The 17,816-nt window shown below is 40.3% G+C and overlaps 2 protein-coding genes across 7 annotated transcripts in view; both read left to right on the forward strand.

The window, feature by feature from the left end:
- The window catches only part of RGPD4 (RANBP2 like and GRIP domain containing 4), a 34,183-nt gene extending 25,345 nt beyond the window's left edge, over positions 1 to 8,838 (forward strand). For 3 of the 4 annotated variants that reach the window (XM_075525084.1, XM_075525108.1, XM_075525101.1), the window contains 8 exons: positions 1,233 to 1,325; positions 2,241 to 2,437; positions 2,961 to 3,189; positions 3,713 to 3,811; positions 3,978 to 4,120; positions 5,712 to 5,985; positions 6,139 to 6,473; positions 8,272 to 8,838. In XM_075525084.1, coding sequence (XP_075381199.1) covers positions 1,233 to 1,325; positions 2,241 to 2,437; positions 2,961 to 3,189; positions 3,713 to 3,811; positions 3,978 to 4,120; positions 5,712 to 5,985; positions 6,139 to 6,473; positions 8,272 to 8,577 — 1,676 coding nt within the window. In that variant the 3' untranslated portion in view covers positions 8,578 to 8,838. The remainder of the gene's footprint in view (positions 1 to 1,232; positions 1,326 to 2,240; positions 2,438 to 2,960; positions 3,190 to 3,712; positions 3,812 to 3,977; positions 4,121 to 5,711; positions 5,986 to 6,138; positions 6,474 to 8,271) is intronic. The other variant, XM_075525091.1, reaches the window with a different exon arrangement.
- Positions 8,839 to 9,863: 1,025 nt separating this feature from the next.
- The window catches only part of CCDC138 (coiled-coil domain containing 138), a 42,745-nt gene continuing 34,792 nt past the window's right edge, over positions 9,864 to 17,816 (forward strand). For 2 of the 3 annotated variants that reach the window (XR_012778802.1, XM_075525117.1), the window contains exons 1-6: positions 9,865 to 10,011; positions 11,111 to 11,212; positions 11,966 to 12,026; positions 12,656 to 12,794; positions 13,540 to 13,655; positions 17,541 to 17,725. Coding sequence is in view for 2 of the 3 variants with exons in the window: in XM_075525117.1 (XP_075381232.1) it covers positions 9,937 to 10,011; positions 11,111 to 11,212; positions 11,966 to 12,026; positions 12,656 to 12,794; positions 13,540 to 13,655; positions 17,541 to 17,725 (678 nt within the window). In the remaining variant the exon portion in view is untranslated. Of the gene's footprint in view, positions 10,012 to 11,110; positions 11,213 to 11,965; positions 12,027 to 12,655; positions 12,795 to 13,539; positions 13,656 to 17,540; positions 17,726 to 17,816 lie in introns of all 3 variants that reach the window. The other variant, XM_075525126.1, reaches the window with a different exon arrangement.

Below are 17,816 nucleotides of genomic sequence, written 5' to 3' on the forward strand. Positions count from 1 at the left end.
CACTTGGTTAGTTCAGCCTGGAGAAGAGCAGGCTGAGGGATGATGTCATTGCAGCCTACAACTTCCTCAAGGAGGGCAGCGGAGAGGGAGGTGCTGATCTCCTCTCTCTGGTGACCAGCGACAGGACGCGAGGAGATGGAATGAAGCTGCCTCAGGGGAAGTTCAGATTGGACATTAGGAAAAGGTTCTTCACTGAGAGGATTGGTCCGTCACTGGAACAGGCTCCCCAGGGAAGTGGTCACTGCACCAAGCCTGTCAGAGTTCAAGGAGTGCCTGGACGATGCTCTTAGCCATATGGTTTAGTTTTAGGTAGTCCTGTGAGGAGCAGGGAGTTGGACTTGATGATCCTTATGGGTCCCTTCCAACTCAAGATATTCTATGATTTTGTGAATACTATCAGAACCATTAGACACTCGAATATTTTTGTTTGGACCGATGGGAAATAATCCTGTCATCTTCCTTATGGCCAAAGATGTACACTCAGGTCTTCAAGGCAGAACAGTACAACAGAGGCCCAGGAATGACTAAAGGGAATTTGTACTGGTGTCTTATGGGTGTTGATGCTGATATTACCAATGCAGTTGGTTAGGTAAGACTAAATAATCGGATGTTTGAGCCTAGTCTCATTTGAGCAAGAGGCTTACTTCTGTAACTATTTTTAGAGACAAATACAAGGCAGTCTTTACCAAAAAGGAACATGCTTGTGTTCCCTAAATGCTAGACTAATGGCTTCTTTTTCTTCTAAAGCAAATTCCTAACGCTAAAACTGGAAATATTTTATACCAAACCTTATTGCATGCAACTAAATTACTCTTAATTTATTCAGCAGCAAATATGTTAAATGGAAGTTCTGAAGCATTGTATTCAACAGAAAATGGGAGAAGACAAGCCCTCTCCCACAAGTACCTGAGCTTGCTAGTTTTTATGTAAAAGATCTTTAGTCTTCCTTCCCAGTTCTGTTTAGCGGTACTCTTAATAAAATCACTCAGTAAGAAACGTGTTTTCTGAAAACAACCTGTGCCACACATCCATAACAATCTAGGCTGAGAAAAGTGTCAATAGCACACTGAAGCACATGTATGCAAAACAGGAAGTGAAAGCTTGCTTGCTGACCTGTGAAACTCTTAAAACTTACGCAAAAATTATGCATGCTTGCTAGGCTTGTGAGTCAGAAGCAGGCTTCTCTGTACTTAGAGGATGCCTGAGAACTTACTTTGTTTCCTGTATTTAAGATGAAGACTATGAAACAGCTGTTAAGAAACTTAATGGAAGACTGTATCCCGGTGATTCAGAAGAGAAAAAGAAATTGCAAGATCCTGTAAAAGGTATGTCTTAAAACACAATACTTATGTTTCAGTATATAAGAAACTTTAAGCTCTAAATCTGAAGGATACTTGGGCACTGAGATTAATTTTATGTTTCCTGAGATAGTTTTTTAGAAGCACTGATGCTGGGACCCGAAGAGCTGCATCTCAAAATACAGCTTTAGGCTCAGTATGTTGAACTGTTAGTTAGCAGTGAAGTGGTACCTGAATGAGAAATGGACTTTTCAGGTGGCCTATGAACAAGAACATCAAAGTGTCTTCCTACCTTGAGCTCCTTCTGAATATGAAGAATTCAGCTTGGCATGATACTGTACAAGGCAAAAGTTGTCTACATCTGTGAATACTTGCTACTTCTGCAGATAGTCAATTTAAATTAAGCTTATGAGTTAATATTGTTCAATTAAAAAAAAAAATTTGGTCTTCATACTAAAAATATAGGTGTAGAAGGTGGAATTTGCTGCTTATGTTTATGTCTACTTTGGCTTTGCCTCAGACTTCAGTGCTGCATAACTGAAAATCTGGTTAGATACTTCTAGAACTGAAGTTTGGGGGGTTTTTTGAGGATATGCGCTAGAAAGAGGTGGTATATATTGAGCCATCTGAAATATGAGCAAACGTTTGAAGGAAGCTAGTAATAGTGGCAGCTGCAAGATTGAACTCTTCCTCATTGCATGGAAATTCCCTGATATAAATAGAAAAGAAAGTATAATGAACTTCCAATTCTAGTCACCCTGAGTGGAGTTAAGTTAGTCTTCACTTCCACTGTTTAAACAGTAATGCTATTTGAAAAACTCTTGAAGTCTTACTTCAAGTTGCTCTGGCTATCATGAGGTTATTTTATACTGTAGGTGCCAAAAATACTTCAGTATTTAGCTTCCTTTCTAGCTATTTACTACTAATTTTTATTCTTTGCAGTAGGCATCACAGGGAAAAGTGAATTTGACAGTGAAAGAGAATGTGTTACTGCTTGGGAAAAGAAACCAGCTCCTGAGGAGAACACTAAAGCAGAAGCTCTGCAGGTTCCTTCTACATCTGTCTGTGGTGTCAGCAGTGATACTGAGGATGACAGTCCAGAAGACTTCCAGACAGAAGTTAAAATTCAAGAAATGAAAGTAAGAACTAAATCTTCACTAAACTTTTTGTCATTAAACTTGTACAATTACTTCATATATGTGTGAGACTTCACATAACTTTCACCTTGTGAGAACGAAAACATCCAGTGATTAAAACCTATTTGACTCTTGTGGCCATGCCTCAAGTCTTTGCCAACACTGAAACAGAAGCTTAGGTCTGAAGTTCCTTGGGAAGAGAAAGGAGGTACAGCTGTTCTCAAGTGTAAACTGCTGTGGCTAGTAAAATCACTCCTAATGTGTGTATATGTAAGGACTAACTGATTTCAGAAAGTAATAGTATTTCTTAGAAAGCACTCTACTTCAGAGATATTTCAGTCTCTTGTCACATTAATGTCCAATGTGTGTTAAGCGTAATGAAAAAGTCAGAAAGCTTACAACAACAATTTTTCTTGCTATTCTTTTTTTTTCTAAAGCAACTGTTCTTAGTCTCCTGAGGAGATGGTTTGAATACTAGGCTCTTCTAGCTTATTTGCTTATTACTTTACTTTTTTATTAATCTCAGGAGAATGAGGTTACAAGCTCAACTGACTTAGTCTGTACCAGTAAGGAAGAAGTACCTACTCCATCAACTGGTGAGGTGACAGCATTTGTCCAGTCAGCTACCAACAATGAAGAACCAGATTCCACCACGGAAACTGTGCATGTATCACAGGCTTTATCAGGAGCTGATGACAAACCTGTAGACTTGTCAACTAAAAAAAGTGATTTGGACTGTTCAGAGTCAACACAAGGTAAGGTCAGGGGTATGTTCTGTTTTTTTGTAGGAACTTAAGTATGCTTTTCTGTAGATTATTTTATCTAATGTAGCTGCTGCCTTGCAGAGAAGTAGTACCAATACTGAATTAGAAGCGTGAGTACCCATCTAGTAAAAATGTGACTGGGGATTAAAATAATAATATACATCAAATTCTGTGTGTTCAAATGGCACTACTACAGAGCAATGTTAGTGTCTGTTGTATAATTTACATATGATGTACTTTCAGTTTACTGTTAAATACTGCATGAAGACTTCTTAGAGCTCTGTGGATCTGCACAGAAGCAGCATGCTGAAACTATCTCACACAGTCTTGAGCCCTTTTTTAAACCATAATGAATGACTGTCAATATGACAGTGACATGCCAACTTTCAATTTATTGGAAGGGAAAAATACCGTAGAGACTTCTCCAGTTTATTTTTGTGACTACATAAAATTAAACACATTTTCTTTAAGAAAGGCAGAGAAAAACCTTTGACTTTCCCCTCTTATTTGATAGAAAACAGAGTCATCTCATTTGGTTTCGGCAATACTGCAGGCTTGTCATTTGCAGATCTGGCTTCCAAAAACTCTGGAGACTTCGCTTTTGGCTCAAAAGGTGAGTTAAACTAGTCTGAGACAGATACTCAGCTGGACTTGTGCTTTGTACAATATACCTTTTGTGCACCAAATTTCTACTGATTGATCAGTTAACATTTTTTTGCAAATTTTTGTCCGGAAGAAGAAACTACACAAAGTTTAAAATGTAAATATCTTAATTGTAGATAAAAACTTCAAATGGGCGAATACAGGAGCAGCTGTGTTTGGAGAGACAGCCCGTAAAGCAGATGAAGATGAAGGTGGTAGTGATGATGAGGTGGTACATAGTGATGATATCCACTTTGAGCCAATTGTGTCCTTACCAGAGGTAAGGGGGCTTCTGGGATATAAACCAACACTCAGATAAGCATGTCTTCTAACACAGCAAGTTTTTAAAGCTTTGCTTAACTAACTTTGCTTTTTGTGTTGTGCGCTTTGTTCTGTATTTCTTGCACTGCCTATGTAGAAACACCTGCTGTTTTAAATCCTAGTACAGTTTAGCACTGGGGCAATATCTGGTGCATCAGTTAAAATCTTCAAAGTTTATTTCATTATACCTTGACTGAGTGTTGATCAGTATGCAAATTTGTACACAGAAGTTGTAAAAGCTAAAACTGATTCATCATAGCACAATTGAAAACCAAGGGGGGGAACTGAATAACTGTTAGTGCTAATACAACTCAGCTGTGGCTTTGTATCCATGACTTGTAGATTCAGTTCTGTGAAAGCCATGCCAACTTAAAATTTTTACTCTAAGCTAGGCAAGAGATTTCTAGAATCACTGAGCAATAAAGATGTAGTACAATTAACCTCACCTGAAGGCTAAGGGAACTAACTTTGTTAGTTTGGAAACAAATTGTTTTTCAAGAAGTAGAACCTTCAACTTGGAAGGTAGCCTTATAACTTTTACTGAGTGAGGCTTCACAGTTTTTCGTGTCTTGATTTGGTATTTAGCCTTAGTGTGCCTAATAACCATTTCAAACTTTTCTGATGTTATTAGTCATGTCATCTGGCTTTCCTATAAATAATATCATTTAATTATAGATTAGTATAACTATTAAGCAAGACAAATAGAGCACAAATAAACAGTATGTAGTGTAATTTGAACAGCAAATCTGATGTAGTTCATAACTTGCCTTCAACCACCTTCTTCAAAATTTTGTATGCCTTTGCTCATCTGTGTGTCATATTGTGACTTTATGTTTTCTTTCTTCCCTTACTTGCTGCTTCTCTTCTTCAGTCTTGTTTCTCCCTCCACAAATAGTTGTTTGTCACGTATTTCTCCAGTTCTCTCAAGTGTTCCTTATCTTTGGAAGATGTGTTAACTAAAGGAGGTTAGCGGCCAGTAATATGCATATATAAAGCGAGGAGGCGGAGTGGCTGTCAGGCATCAGTTTGTTATACTCGGTGTTCTGTTCAAATGCAAATATCAGGTTCTTTAACAATGTTCAAAAGGTAACACCTGGAATGGTTATAGTACTAGCTCCTCACTTCTCAGTGTGCACATCATTCAGCAAACCTGAAACTTTCCTGGGAAACTTGCCAGAACACTTGATAGTGGTTTTTTATTGTTAAAAAAACACCACCAAAAAATATGCCAAAAAACAAACAAACAAAAACCCCACCCCCAAAGCAGAAACCAACAAACACCCACCAAAAACCATATGTAGCATGGCAAAGTAGTATTGCAGTGCTATAATTAATCTCAAACAGTGGAATTTGTTGGGCTCTTAAATTCTTAAAAGGCTAGATGTTTACTCATTTTGGTATGTCAATATGCTGTTGGAGAAAGGAACACATTGAATAATCTTCCATTGTAATAGGTCAGAATCATCATAAGTGTATGTGAGACTATTTAATATCATCGGTGACGGCAGCTCTCTGGGAAATCACAGGTACTCCACTGTGCTGTTTTTTAGGTGGAGGTAAAATCTGGAGAAGAAGATGAAGAAATTCTCTTCAAAGAGAGGGCAAAACTTTACAGATGGGACAGAGATGCTGTTCAGTGGAAGGAGCGTGGTGTTGGAGAGATAAAGATCCTCTTCCATACACAGAAGAAATACTACAGAGTCCTCATGAGAAGGGACCAAGTTCTTAAAGTCTGTGCAAACCATGTCATCACCAAAGAAATGAACTTGGTGCCCTCTGATACATCAAACAATGCTTTAATTTGGACAGCCACAGATTATGCTGGTGAGTTTTTTGGGTGGTTTTTGTTTTTTTTTCTAGGTGGTCTGTAGATTCTGTGGCTTTGTTTTTCCCTGCAGATTATAGAAAGATAAAAGCTATTAATTTCTGACTATACTGAACAGAACTAAAGAAACCTGTTCTTGGATTTATTTTCAGATGGTGAAGTAAAAGTAGAACAACTTGCAGTCAGATTTAAAAGTCAAGAAATGGCTAATTCTTTCAAGAGGAGGTTTGAAGAATGCCAGCTAAGCTTGTCAGAACTACAGAAGGGACACTTATCTCTGGCAGCAGGACTGTCAAAGGACACCAACCCTGTTGTGTATTTTGAAGTTTCTGCTGATGATGAACCTTTAGGACACATAACCATGGAGCTGTTTTCAAATATTGTCCCTCGAACTGCTGAAAATTTCAGGGCCCTGTGCACAGGAGAGAAAGGATTTGGATTCAAGAACTCCAGCTTTCACAGAATAGTCACTGACTTTGTGTGTCAGGTAAGCATAACGGGAAGACTCTTCATTGAGAGGAGGAGATGCATCTTGACTAACAATGGCACTTCAAAAAAATCACTTATACAGGACAGCATGTTCTTGTTAGCAGCATGACTCCAGTGTGCAAGGTACTCTCATCTGCCCTTTCCCTACAAGGAGATGAGAAATGGTGCAAGCAGCACATGCTGCCCTAAGCCAAATACTTTCTACCTGTGTCTGCCAGCTGCCTGATGCTTTAGTGTTACCTCATGCTGCCTTGTTAGTGTGAAAGAAAAAACTGAGATGGAGATCTCCCCTTACAGTGGACAAAAGGCCTGTTGCTGAACAGGAACACCAAGGAAAGTAGGGGTTCCCAGAACTACCATTCAGCCTTCTCCCTCTACAGAGAGGAACTTCGTATGCTCACCTGCAGAGAACACTTGCTTTCCAGGCTTCTTTCGCATTTTAAAGTACCCTTTGTATTGCAGATAAGGTGCACTTTAAAACTGGTATTCCGAATACTTTAGATGCTCAAGTTTCTATCTAAAAGAAGTCTTCTAGATCTCTTTATCAAGCAGTGGCCTGTTCCTTAAAATACTCAATTTTTCACCACAGGTATCAGCCTGCAGTGCATCTGAACCCCCATATAGACAGTGTTGGTTTTATACCTCTGTGTGCATTTGGTAGCACTAGCAAGTTCTTCATAAATGCTGAAGACTTAGGAAATTGATCATAGCTCAGATAGACTTTTCCTAAAATTCTCATCAATAATTCAGTGAGTTAGTGACTTGTAACAGGCAGAATGAACCAACGTCCTTACACACCACACTAATGCTCCTGCATGTCACTACATCCCTGAAGACGAGGCACAACCTTCTACAAACTCGGAAGTAGACAGTAATATATGAATGGCTTGTCACCAAAATAAAAAACTATCCAGTCTCTTGATTAGGTATCACCTGTGTCTGAAGTAAAGATGCCCTTTATGGCTCTTTTGTTAAAACTTTGTGTCTTTCTGATAAGGAAAGCAGTGTTGCTCATTTAGGGTTTAAGCTTGTTTTGGGGTATTCCACATGCTATATGGAGCAGACTTCTTAAAACAGTTAACTGCACCATGCGTACCCTGACCAAAAGTGAGCTTTTATCACATGAAATTAGTATATTCTAAGTTTGCTCTGCTTTGCCTGAACTTCTCTGGGTACAGTGAGAAGCTTTTCAATGAGAATAAAGGCTTTCCTTCAAAGATATGATAACCTATACTGTCACCTTTATGTGTATAGTCAAATAATCAGGAGCCAGAAGCTTGCTGCCTTGCAGAAAGGCAAAAGACACTGCTCACTAGCAGTAGCTGCTCTCCTAAACAAGCAGTAATGTGACAAAAGCTGCTGCCTGCACAGAAGCAAGAAATTGCTGATCATTGGTACCTTAACCTTTTTCAGGTGATCAGTTCTGTGCCTGCAGAGACAAAGCAAGGACAGGCCTTCAATGAGATAATGTGGGTCCCAGCTATCAGGGCCAAGTGATGCAGGAAGTGGGCTGTGGGAAAGACAGGCCTAGAGGAGTAGTCACCATGTGGAGCAGGAAGATAAAATGCTGTGTTCAGAATAAACAAGGCATAAACTTTCCACTACTGCTTGCATTGCCATGAACAAAGCTGCTGAAGCTGGGAAGCCTTATATCTAAGTAAATACAGTACTTGTGAAAACTAAGAATGAGTTCTTCCAAACTCAAGTCTTTACTGTTGAAAGGGAATATAATTGTGCTGTTGGTTTATGTTTTGGGACTTGTAAGTTAATGCTGTGCCCTTTTTTTTTTTTTTAAGGGAGGTGATATAACTAACCATGATGGATCAGGTGGACGGTCAATTTATGGAACAGCATTTGAAGATGAGAATTTTGAAGTGAAACACACTGGTCCTGGATTGTTGTCAATGGCAAATAAGGGCAGGGATACAAATAATTCTCAGTTCTTTATAACACTTAAAAAAGCAGAACACTTGGACTTCAAGCATGTGGTATTTGGGTTTGTGAAAGATGGAATGGATGTTGTGAAAAAGATTGAATCCTTTGGTTCTCCTAAAGGGCTAGTAAATGGAAGAATTGTCATTACAGATTGTGGGCAAATATAAAATTATTGCTTTGAGTATACAGATGTTCTAGCAATATAAATCAGTATTTAGGTGGTATTGACTATTTCAGCTTCCTAAAATGGACACTTCTGATGTATAAATGTAAAATTACAGCTTATAGTTGGGGTTTTTATGTGTTCTAATTGATTTTTTGCATGTTAAATAAGTTCAGACACTGGCATATTTCAGGTGTATTTGTGTTATCCTGACATATTTGTATTAAATGTCAAATTTTAAAAATTAAATCTTAAGTCTTGTTAAAATAAATGTCTTGTCTTCACTCTGGTTTGTTTAAAAAAAACCCAGACACCAAACTTGCATAATTTGGGCTCTCAGATCTCCATTTTGAATATGCAAGTTGTAGGTGCTAATTGCTGCTCAGTAAACTGAAGGCCTTTGAAACTTACTGTTTTGATGTGGAGGAAGCAAATGGAGGGAGCTAGCAGCTAGATGCTGGTTTGTGCTGTCTTGAAGTCTCCGAATAGCACTTCAGTACCTGAAAGCTAGAGCATAGTTCTTTAATGTTTTGATTGATATTTTGCTAGAGAAGTGTACTAACTCTGTTGTTGTGCATAGAATATTTCTAAATGACTAAAAACCATCTACTTGACAGAGATGTTACCTGAAATGCTGCCGCTGCTCTTTCCCAATGTTTATTAGTTCCATTTCCTGTGGTGGACTTCTCTGACCTCACTGCACAACTGAATTACTGTAGCTTACATAGGACCGGGTTGGTTTCTCTTTTAAGACTTTGTCTCTCAGTAGTGAACATGCATGAATAAATGGGAGGGGTAAACTTCTACTCCACAAGGCCTTTTTCAAGGTAATCAATTTTATGATTCTGTAACTTGTATATTCAGCCTTAACCTTTTTTTTTTGACTTTTATTTTAAGGGGTGGCAGGAGCAATACAAAAGCATTAGATGGTAAGACAATGTAACAGAACCGATTTAGCAGGCACTGTGAAGCTGGGGCCTAGTTCTCCCTCCGCAGGCAGCAGGAGCGGGAGGCCGGAGCCGCAGGATGTGCTGTCCCGCCGTGGGGAGGGAAACCGCCGTTGCTGTGGTTTGCTTGTCCCGCGAAGCCGAGTGCGGCGGCAAGCACCGGCAGGCTGGGGCGGGGGGCCCTCTCCGCCCGCCTCCTGGCCCGCTCGGGCGAGAGCTGCCGCCGTCCCCGCTCCTTTCCCGCCGGCACGGGGGAACAGACGCGCCCGCGCCTCGCCCAGCCCCAGCGGGCGGGGGGAGCCTGGGCGCGTGCGCTCCGCCGCGCGCCCGCCTGTCCCCCGCCGCCTGCCGCGCCTGCGCCCGCCGCCTGAGGGTGGTGGCGGTTTCTTCGAGCGCGAGCGGCGCGGCGGTGCGCCATGGCGGGCCCCGGCCTGGGCCTGGGCCGCTCCGCCGAGCGTCTGCCGTGGCCCTACCTGCGGGGGCCGGCGGGGGTGAGACGGGAGGGCAGGGGGGTGCGCGCCAGGGGAGGGAGGTGAGCGGCGTGGGAGGAGGAGGAAAGCCATTCCTCCTCGCCCAGTCCCTGAGGTGCTGGGGGGGGGGGGGGGGGTCTGTGTCCCCTCTCTTGGGGTTCATTGTAAACACCGTAGTGTTACATACACATACAGTGTGAGAGCCAAAAATGGGATTTAAACAGACCTCAGGAGCTTACGTGTAAAGTGTGTTCTTTTTAATCCTACCCGTGTTCCTGTGCTCTAATTGTGTTATAGTGGAAGTGCTGAAGAGTCATCCTTGTCTGAACTTTAAATTTCCCTGGAAATTGCAATTCCAAATTTTATGCGTTCCCAAAACACAGTCTGAATAGCTTGGCACTTAATTTTTGCCTAAAACCTTCTGGTACCTGCCGGTTGGGCAAGATAATATGTGAATCCACCTAGAAGTGGTATATTAGGCATGTATGAAATATGTATAATAGGATAACTCATTTTGTTCATATATTCTTTTGCTACAGCAATTGCTAGTCTTATTTAGAATGTGTTAGGAGTGTTTGTGGTTTTTCATAAAGCCTAGCAATTAGCTCTGTTTTCAAGGAGCAGAAAATTGTTCCATATCTAGTCAACCAGAAGAGAATCAAACCCATAGTTCATAAGAGACTGCCACAATGACCATACAGTAAATTATGATGGGTATCATTCCCTTGCCAATGTAAAGCAATGTTATTTTACGCCAGAGAATGCCAGGTTCTTTGCACCGATATGAATGATGGAACTGGATTGTAATTACTTTTATTTTGTCTGAAGTCTGTCTTTCACTGAGACAAATTTTTGCAGTTGCTTTCTTGCATCTGTATTCCATGGGTCAGATGCTTCCAGTGTGCCCAGGGGATAACAGACCTTAAGTGTTCAAACTCGTGCTGCAGGGGAAGTAGTATGTTGTAAAAATACCTGTGAGCAGCCAAAGATTGGGAGAGATTGAAAGCCAGATTTGGGCTAGACACATAGTTGGATTGGGAGATCACGTTGGTCCTGGGAATCAACAAATGAATACAGAAACTAGGCTTTTTTTCTGAGGAAGTGTGACTTGCCATTGTAGGATCAGGAACCGTCCCAAATACAAAGTGAAGGTTTGAGTTCTTTAGCAGCTAAAATCTGGATGTATCTGCCCTTAGTTCCTTCAGAAGGATTTGCAACTTGGGTAGTGTTTTGTGGTGCTCTAGATGCTATGTTTTTCTTGGGGAATATCCTGCTTTGAATTACACAGCTGTTCTTTAAAGAAAAATAATTTTCAAACGTTATTTTTAAAAACTGTCACTGAGACTTTAAAGTGTAATGCTTGCTAGGAAGGAAATGCTAGATTTGTTTGTGTGTTTTGTTATTTCATTAAAAAGCAGTATTTAAGTACAAGAAAATACAGCAGTTGATCACTTCATTTAGAGCGTATTAGAGAGATGCAGTGAAACACAACTAAGATCATGAGAGCTGCTTTGAGTCTGATCTTTTCTAATGTACATTTAACTGACTTTGCTTGTAGCCTGATACTTCTGTCATTTGTTTTTTTAGGATATAGTTACAAGTTAGTAGGAAAAAGTAGAACAGGAAACTGACATAAAAAGCCTAGATGTAAAGATAGATGGCACTATTTCTGTGATTACCTAATCCTGCTTTTATGCCCTTATTCTATGTCACTGTCTTCATAGTGCCTTGTATTGTCTCAAATATTTTACCATGTAACAGTATGAATATTTCATTATTACTGTGGGGAGTATGTTTGCCTCTATATTAATATGAGGGCCATTTACACTTATACATTGGAAAACCCCACTTCCCTTTTCAGTCAGTAGTTTGTAGTAAGTTCTGTCACAAGGCGTTGTAACTGTTAAACAAGTTGTAACATGCACGTTCCCTGAAAATTCAGACTATATTACAGTGGTTTTGTGCTTTTCTGTAGGACTGCCTTTCAGGAGCATTACATACCGGATATGAGAGTGGAAGTTCCCTGGTATACAAAGGTAATACCAAACAATGGTGCTTTGATGTCTTTTCTAGGGAAAATATGTACTAAATCTGTATCATTCCTAAATTTATTTTAAGTAGTTTTGTATTTTCTCATTTTAAATATGTAGACTTTCTTGATCAGGGGTTTGTGATACCTGGGAGCCAACCTGGGAACATTTGAAGAGCACAAAGGTTGCTTTAGGACAATGGTTCCCAACCTGTTTGTGTTTAAGTCCTGCTTGAAGCAGTTGGTAGCGTTCCACCTCATAACGCATACATTTGGCTTTAATTTTAAGATACATATATATTTAATATTTAGAATGTCTTTGGGCTTCTTGAGAAACACATGTTGCTGGTGGACAGCAGGGTAAAACAATGTATTTATCAGACTTCAGTTATAGAAAAATTAGTATGAAGGCAAGCTGTAAAACTTCAGAAAGACTAATCTGGTTTGAAAACGAAATAATTCTTCCTGTAGTTTAAGCTATTCTAATTCTTCATGCATTTGTCAGGCTGTCAGTGGTTTTTTTTGTTCTTAAACCTACTTGATTACATGGCAAGCATTTCTAATAAGCCCTTGTCAATTTCTTAATGTCAGCTTCTCAAATGCAAAATAGAATTATTATTATTTTATATATTCCAGGTGACGTGGACAGCTCACTGGAAAATACAACTATTTCTTTATCCAAATGTTCTCTAGAGTCAGAATTTACTGAAAGTGGCAGAGAGAACAGCATCAGATCTTCTAGTGATTTCCTACAAAGTTTTAGAGACTGGGATTGGTAAGAGGTGTTTTCTCTTCAGCTCTCCTTTATCGTTTATTATCTCTCATAATCCAGATAAACAGTGAGTAAACAATATGTTCAGATTGCACAGATCCAGAAGTTGTTTTAAGATTGTTGTTTTCTTGTTAAGTAAAAAACTGTTTGCGGCTGATGTATGAGATAATGTGAACACTGATTTTGATGAAGAGTATTGTCTCGTGCACTTTCTAATCTAATCTATGTTGGAATTGCAAATGGCATACAGGGATGATATAAACTGAACTGCTGATATAAACTGAACTAGAAGGAAAGCAAATAGCTCAGACCGATGAACAGCTTTAAGTTTATTTAGAGATAATTTGATTCCAAAAGCCAAGAAATCTCTTTTCAGGGCTACTTTACACCAAATACGAAAAAATAATGAAAAAAGGGGTTTTGTATTTTTAGCATTCCTGGAATTTGATGGTTGGTGATGAGAGAAGAGTGTTGGTTTTACCTGCTGCATACATGTGCTTACAGCATGAAAATTCTAGTTATTGTTACCATTTTTAAGTCAATTACTAATTGTCATGGTTAAAAACTTCTGAGTAATAATGCCTTCCATCCAAATGATTTAACTCTGCTATTTGTTATCAGTCAAATACAAAAATCTTAGATTGAACAATGTTTACTTTTTTATACAAACGTCTCTCAATGTTCTAAATATAGTATGTTAGAAGGGACTGAGTAATTTCAAATTATTGCTTTTTTTGTATTTTTTTAGTTTTGATGATGAGCAAGATTCTTTTTGTGATTCAAGTGGTCTAGAAATAGAAGAAAAGACCATTAATTGCTCTGAAACTGATGCAGTTCAAAATACAGCTATGTATGTGGAAACAGGTAATAAATATTGAATTTTAAATATTTTTACAACTCTGTGTGAAGTATTACATGTAATTTAAAAAACTTTCCAGTAAATGTATTTCTGTTCAGTTCATAAATACAATAATCAACTAAAATGTATTTTAATTTGGGGATTTAACCTTTCATGTAAGTAGGAGTAACTCCTTTAGAATTAGTTTAGGAGGTCCAGACATACTTGATGCAATACTAACATACATTTTAAAAAGAAAAATCAACATTTTAGGAAACTGGTTGCCAGGTGACTTTATAAGATGAATGAAGAAACAGGGTGGGTTTTGGGTTTTCTGTATGCTTGTTTGTTTTGTTTTATTTTGTTTTAAGTAGCTAGCTGCATTAACAAATACTACAGCTCTGTTAAGTCAGATGTCTGTTGTCAGTTTAAGGATTGAAAACTGACAATGGGTAGAGAGAGTGTTATCTGTTGTTAAGTTAACTCGGGAAATTCTAACTGGAAGATTGTAGCAGGGACCAGCTGGCATTAATTCACTGCAAATGTTTGAAAATGCTGCCACAGTTGGAGGAGTTTGTGAATCAGTGTAGCTCTGTCACTTGTGGAGAGTTTTAGGTTTAAAAGAACATTCATGTATTCTTTTGAAAGTGTATCTGGAAGTGTGGAGACAGACAGACAGCCACCAACCCCAAAGTGGCTAAAAGGAATCTCAGAAGCCAGGCAGAACAGATCAGTGGAACTGTAATAGACTCCCACCAAGAGTTGTATTAAATGGATGGGGAGAGTATAAGAACAGCTTTCTGAAAACACATTCTTTCTGAAAAGAAAAAAGAAAAAAAAATTTAATTACACCAGGAAAAAATGCATAGTTTACGGTATTTGGGATCAAAGGCAAAATAAATACAGAACTCTGATAAATATCACACACATTTGTTTCAGATATGACTACTTTTTTTCTGGTTTCTTTTCCCTTTTTTTTCTGTTATGATTTATGTGGCATTGTACTAGTTATGCTCTCCTTCCTCACCCCTGAAGCAGACACACTGTGGCAGAACAACAGGTTTGGTTTATTATCCTGCTTCAGCTGTGATGGGTGATCAACCATAGGGCTGCCTGATGCATACCACCAATTAGCCCTGATTACATCATTTGCTTATCTGGTAATCTTTTTCCTGTTTCTTGATGCTCTTTCTCATTATCTTTTTTTTCTCTTCCCCAGTTGTGTGCCAAATAAACAACCTATCCCTAATTACTTTTTCCTCATTGGTCTGAGTTTTGCTACATCCGTACCTGTTGTGGTTTAACCCCCACAGGCAGCTCAGCCCCACACAGCTGCTTGCTCACTCTCCCCACCCCCCTAGTATGAAGGGAGAGAATCAGAAAGGTAAAAGTGAGAAAACTCGTGGGCTGAGATAAAGACAATTTAATAGGTAAAGCAAAAGCTGCATGTGCAAGAAAACCAAAATAAGGAATTAATTTACTCCTTCCCATGGGCAGGCAGGTGTTCAGCCATCTCCAGGAAAGCAGGTCTCCATCACGCGTAACAGTTACTTGGGAAGACAAACACCATCACTCCGAACATCCCCCCTTTCCTTCTTCTTCCCCCAGCTTTACATGCTGAGCATGATGCCATATGGTATGGGATGTCCCTTTGGTCAGTTGGGGTCAGCTGTCCCAGCTGTGTCCCCTCCCAACTTCTTGTGCACCCCCAGCCTACTCACTGATGGGGTGGGGTGAGAAACAGAAAAGGCCTTGACTCTGTGCAAGTGCTGCTCAGCAACAACTAAAACATCCCTGTGTTCAGGGGAAGCTGATGGAGCAGATCATCTTGAGTGCCATCACATGGCATGTAGAGGATAACCAAGGGATCAAGCCCAGCCAGCATGGGTTTAGGAAAGGCAGGTCCTGCTTGACCAACCTGATCTCCTCCTATGACAAGGTGACCCGCCTAATGGATGAGGGGAAGGCTGTGGATGTTGTCTATCTAGACTTCAGTAAAGCCTTTGACAGGGTTTCCCACAGCATTCTCCTGGAGAAACTGGCTGCTCATGGCTTAGGCGGGTGTACTCTTCACTGGGTAAAGAACTGGCTGGATGGCCAAGCCCAAAGAGTGGGTGAATGGAGTTTACTCCAGTTGGTGGCCGGTCACAAGCGGTGTTCCCCAGGGCTCTGTGCTGGGGCCAGTTGTGTTTAATATCTTTATCAATGATCTGGACGAAGGGATCAAGTGCACTCTCAGTAAGTTTGCAGATGACACCAAGTTGGGTGGGAGTGTTGATCTGCTTGAGGGTAGGAAGGCTCTGCAGAGGGATCTGGACAGGCTGGATCGATGGGCTGGGGCCAATTGTATGAGGTTCAACAAGGCCAAGTGCAAGGTCCTGCACTTGGGCCGCAACAGCCCCATGCAACGCTACAGGCTTGGGGAAGAGTGGCTGGAAAGCTGGCCGGTGGAAAAGGACCTGGGGGTGTTGGTTGACAGCCTCCTGAATATGAGCCAGCAGTGTGCCCAGGTGGCCAAGAAGGCCAATGGCATCCTGGCTTGTATCAGAAATAGCGTGGCCAGCAGGACTAGGGAAGCGATTGTCCCCCTGTACTTGGCACTGGTGAGGCCGCACCTTGAATACTGTGTTCAGTTTTGGGCCCCTCACTACAAGAGAGACATTGAGGTGCTGGAGCGTGTCCAGAGAAGGGCAACGAAGCTGGTGAAGGGTCTGGAGCACAAGTCTGATGAGGAGTGGCTGAGGGAGCTGGGGTTGTTTAGCCTGGAGAGAAGGAGGCTTAGGGGCTTAGGGGAGACCTTATCGCTCTCTACAGCTACCTGAAAAGAGGTTGTAGAGACGTGGGTGTCAGTCTCTTCTCCCAAGTAACAAGTGATAGGACAAGAGGAAATGGCCTCAAGTTGAGCCAGGGGAGGTTTAGACTGGATATTAGGAAATTTTACTTCACCGAAAGGGTTATCAAGCATTGGAACAGGCTGCCCAGGGAAGTGGTTGAGTCCCCATCTCTGGAGGTATTTAAAAGACGTTTGGATGAGGTGCTTAGGGACATGGTGTAGTGGTGGTCTTGGCGGTGCTAGGTTAATGGTTGGACTTGATGATCTTAAAGGTCTTTTCCAACCTATACGATTCTGTGATTCTGTGTGTTATCAACACTGTTTTCATCACAAATCCAAACCATAGCCCCATACCAGCTACTGTGAAGAAGATTAACTCTATCCCAGCCAAAACCAGACCAGTACCCAAACTTATATTTCTGATACTGTCACCTAGGTAATCTTGGCCTGATGTTGTACCTAGGTGCAGTTGGCCTTGCAAGATGTCTCTCCCCAAAAGATCCCAATACTTCCCTTCAATTATCTGACTTCCCTTCAATTATCTGTGAATTTTGGCCATTTGACTATTTGTGAAATCCAGCCATTCCTCACTGTGCTATCTGCAACTTTCATCAGCTTCTTACACTGTAATCTGTCATGTCTAGCAGTTTCTTGTGTTGTGTCCAGTAGTTTCTTAAGTCTTGTTCTGTTAACTTAGATGTCAGGCCAAGGTCTAGTCAGCAGCAAATCACTTGCCTGAAGCCCTTACAAAAATAATAGGAGATTTTGGCTATATTGCGATTCGGTCTGTGCATAGATTTCATACAGATATCTATGGGTTTTCTATATTGAAGTGGAGGATATAGTTTTACTCATAAAACTTCATTGATCACTGATCGATTCAAACAAGTCATGGAACACAGCTTTGGGCAATTTTCCATAATTCTTTAGGAGATTACTTTCTTATTTTGATACTTCTTGCCCTATACTTGTCACTCTAAATGCCTAAAATACGTTTTTGGTGTTTTGGAACAACAATCATGTCATTATTTATTTAGGACTGATTTTTTAATGTAAAATGGGTTTTTCCTTTCCATAGGCAGCACCTTACCATCCTATTTGCCTGCAAATACACGAGAAAATAGTGAACAAAATATTACCAATGGTTTGGTAAGGAAACCCGTGAGTGGAACTGATGCTCAAGCATGCAGTAGTCAAGGCTTAATACCACCTCACATCAGTCAAATTTATGATGAATTGTTTGTCATACATCAGAAGCTCCAGGTAGGAACTGGAATTGCCTTAAAAATTTTGTTGAGTAATGTTATGAAGATTCTCACTTTTGACAGAGAATTCAGAAATTACTTATATACTA

The sequence above is a fragment of the Mycteria americana genome, chromosome 1, assembly GCF_035582795.1.
Source record: "Mycteria americana isolate JAX WOST 10 ecotype Jacksonville Zoo and Gardens chromosome 1, USCA_MyAme_1.0, whole genome shotgun sequence".
NCBI classification, from domain to species: domain Eukaryota; kingdom Metazoa; phylum Chordata; class Aves; order Ciconiiformes; family Ciconiidae; genus Mycteria; species Mycteria americana.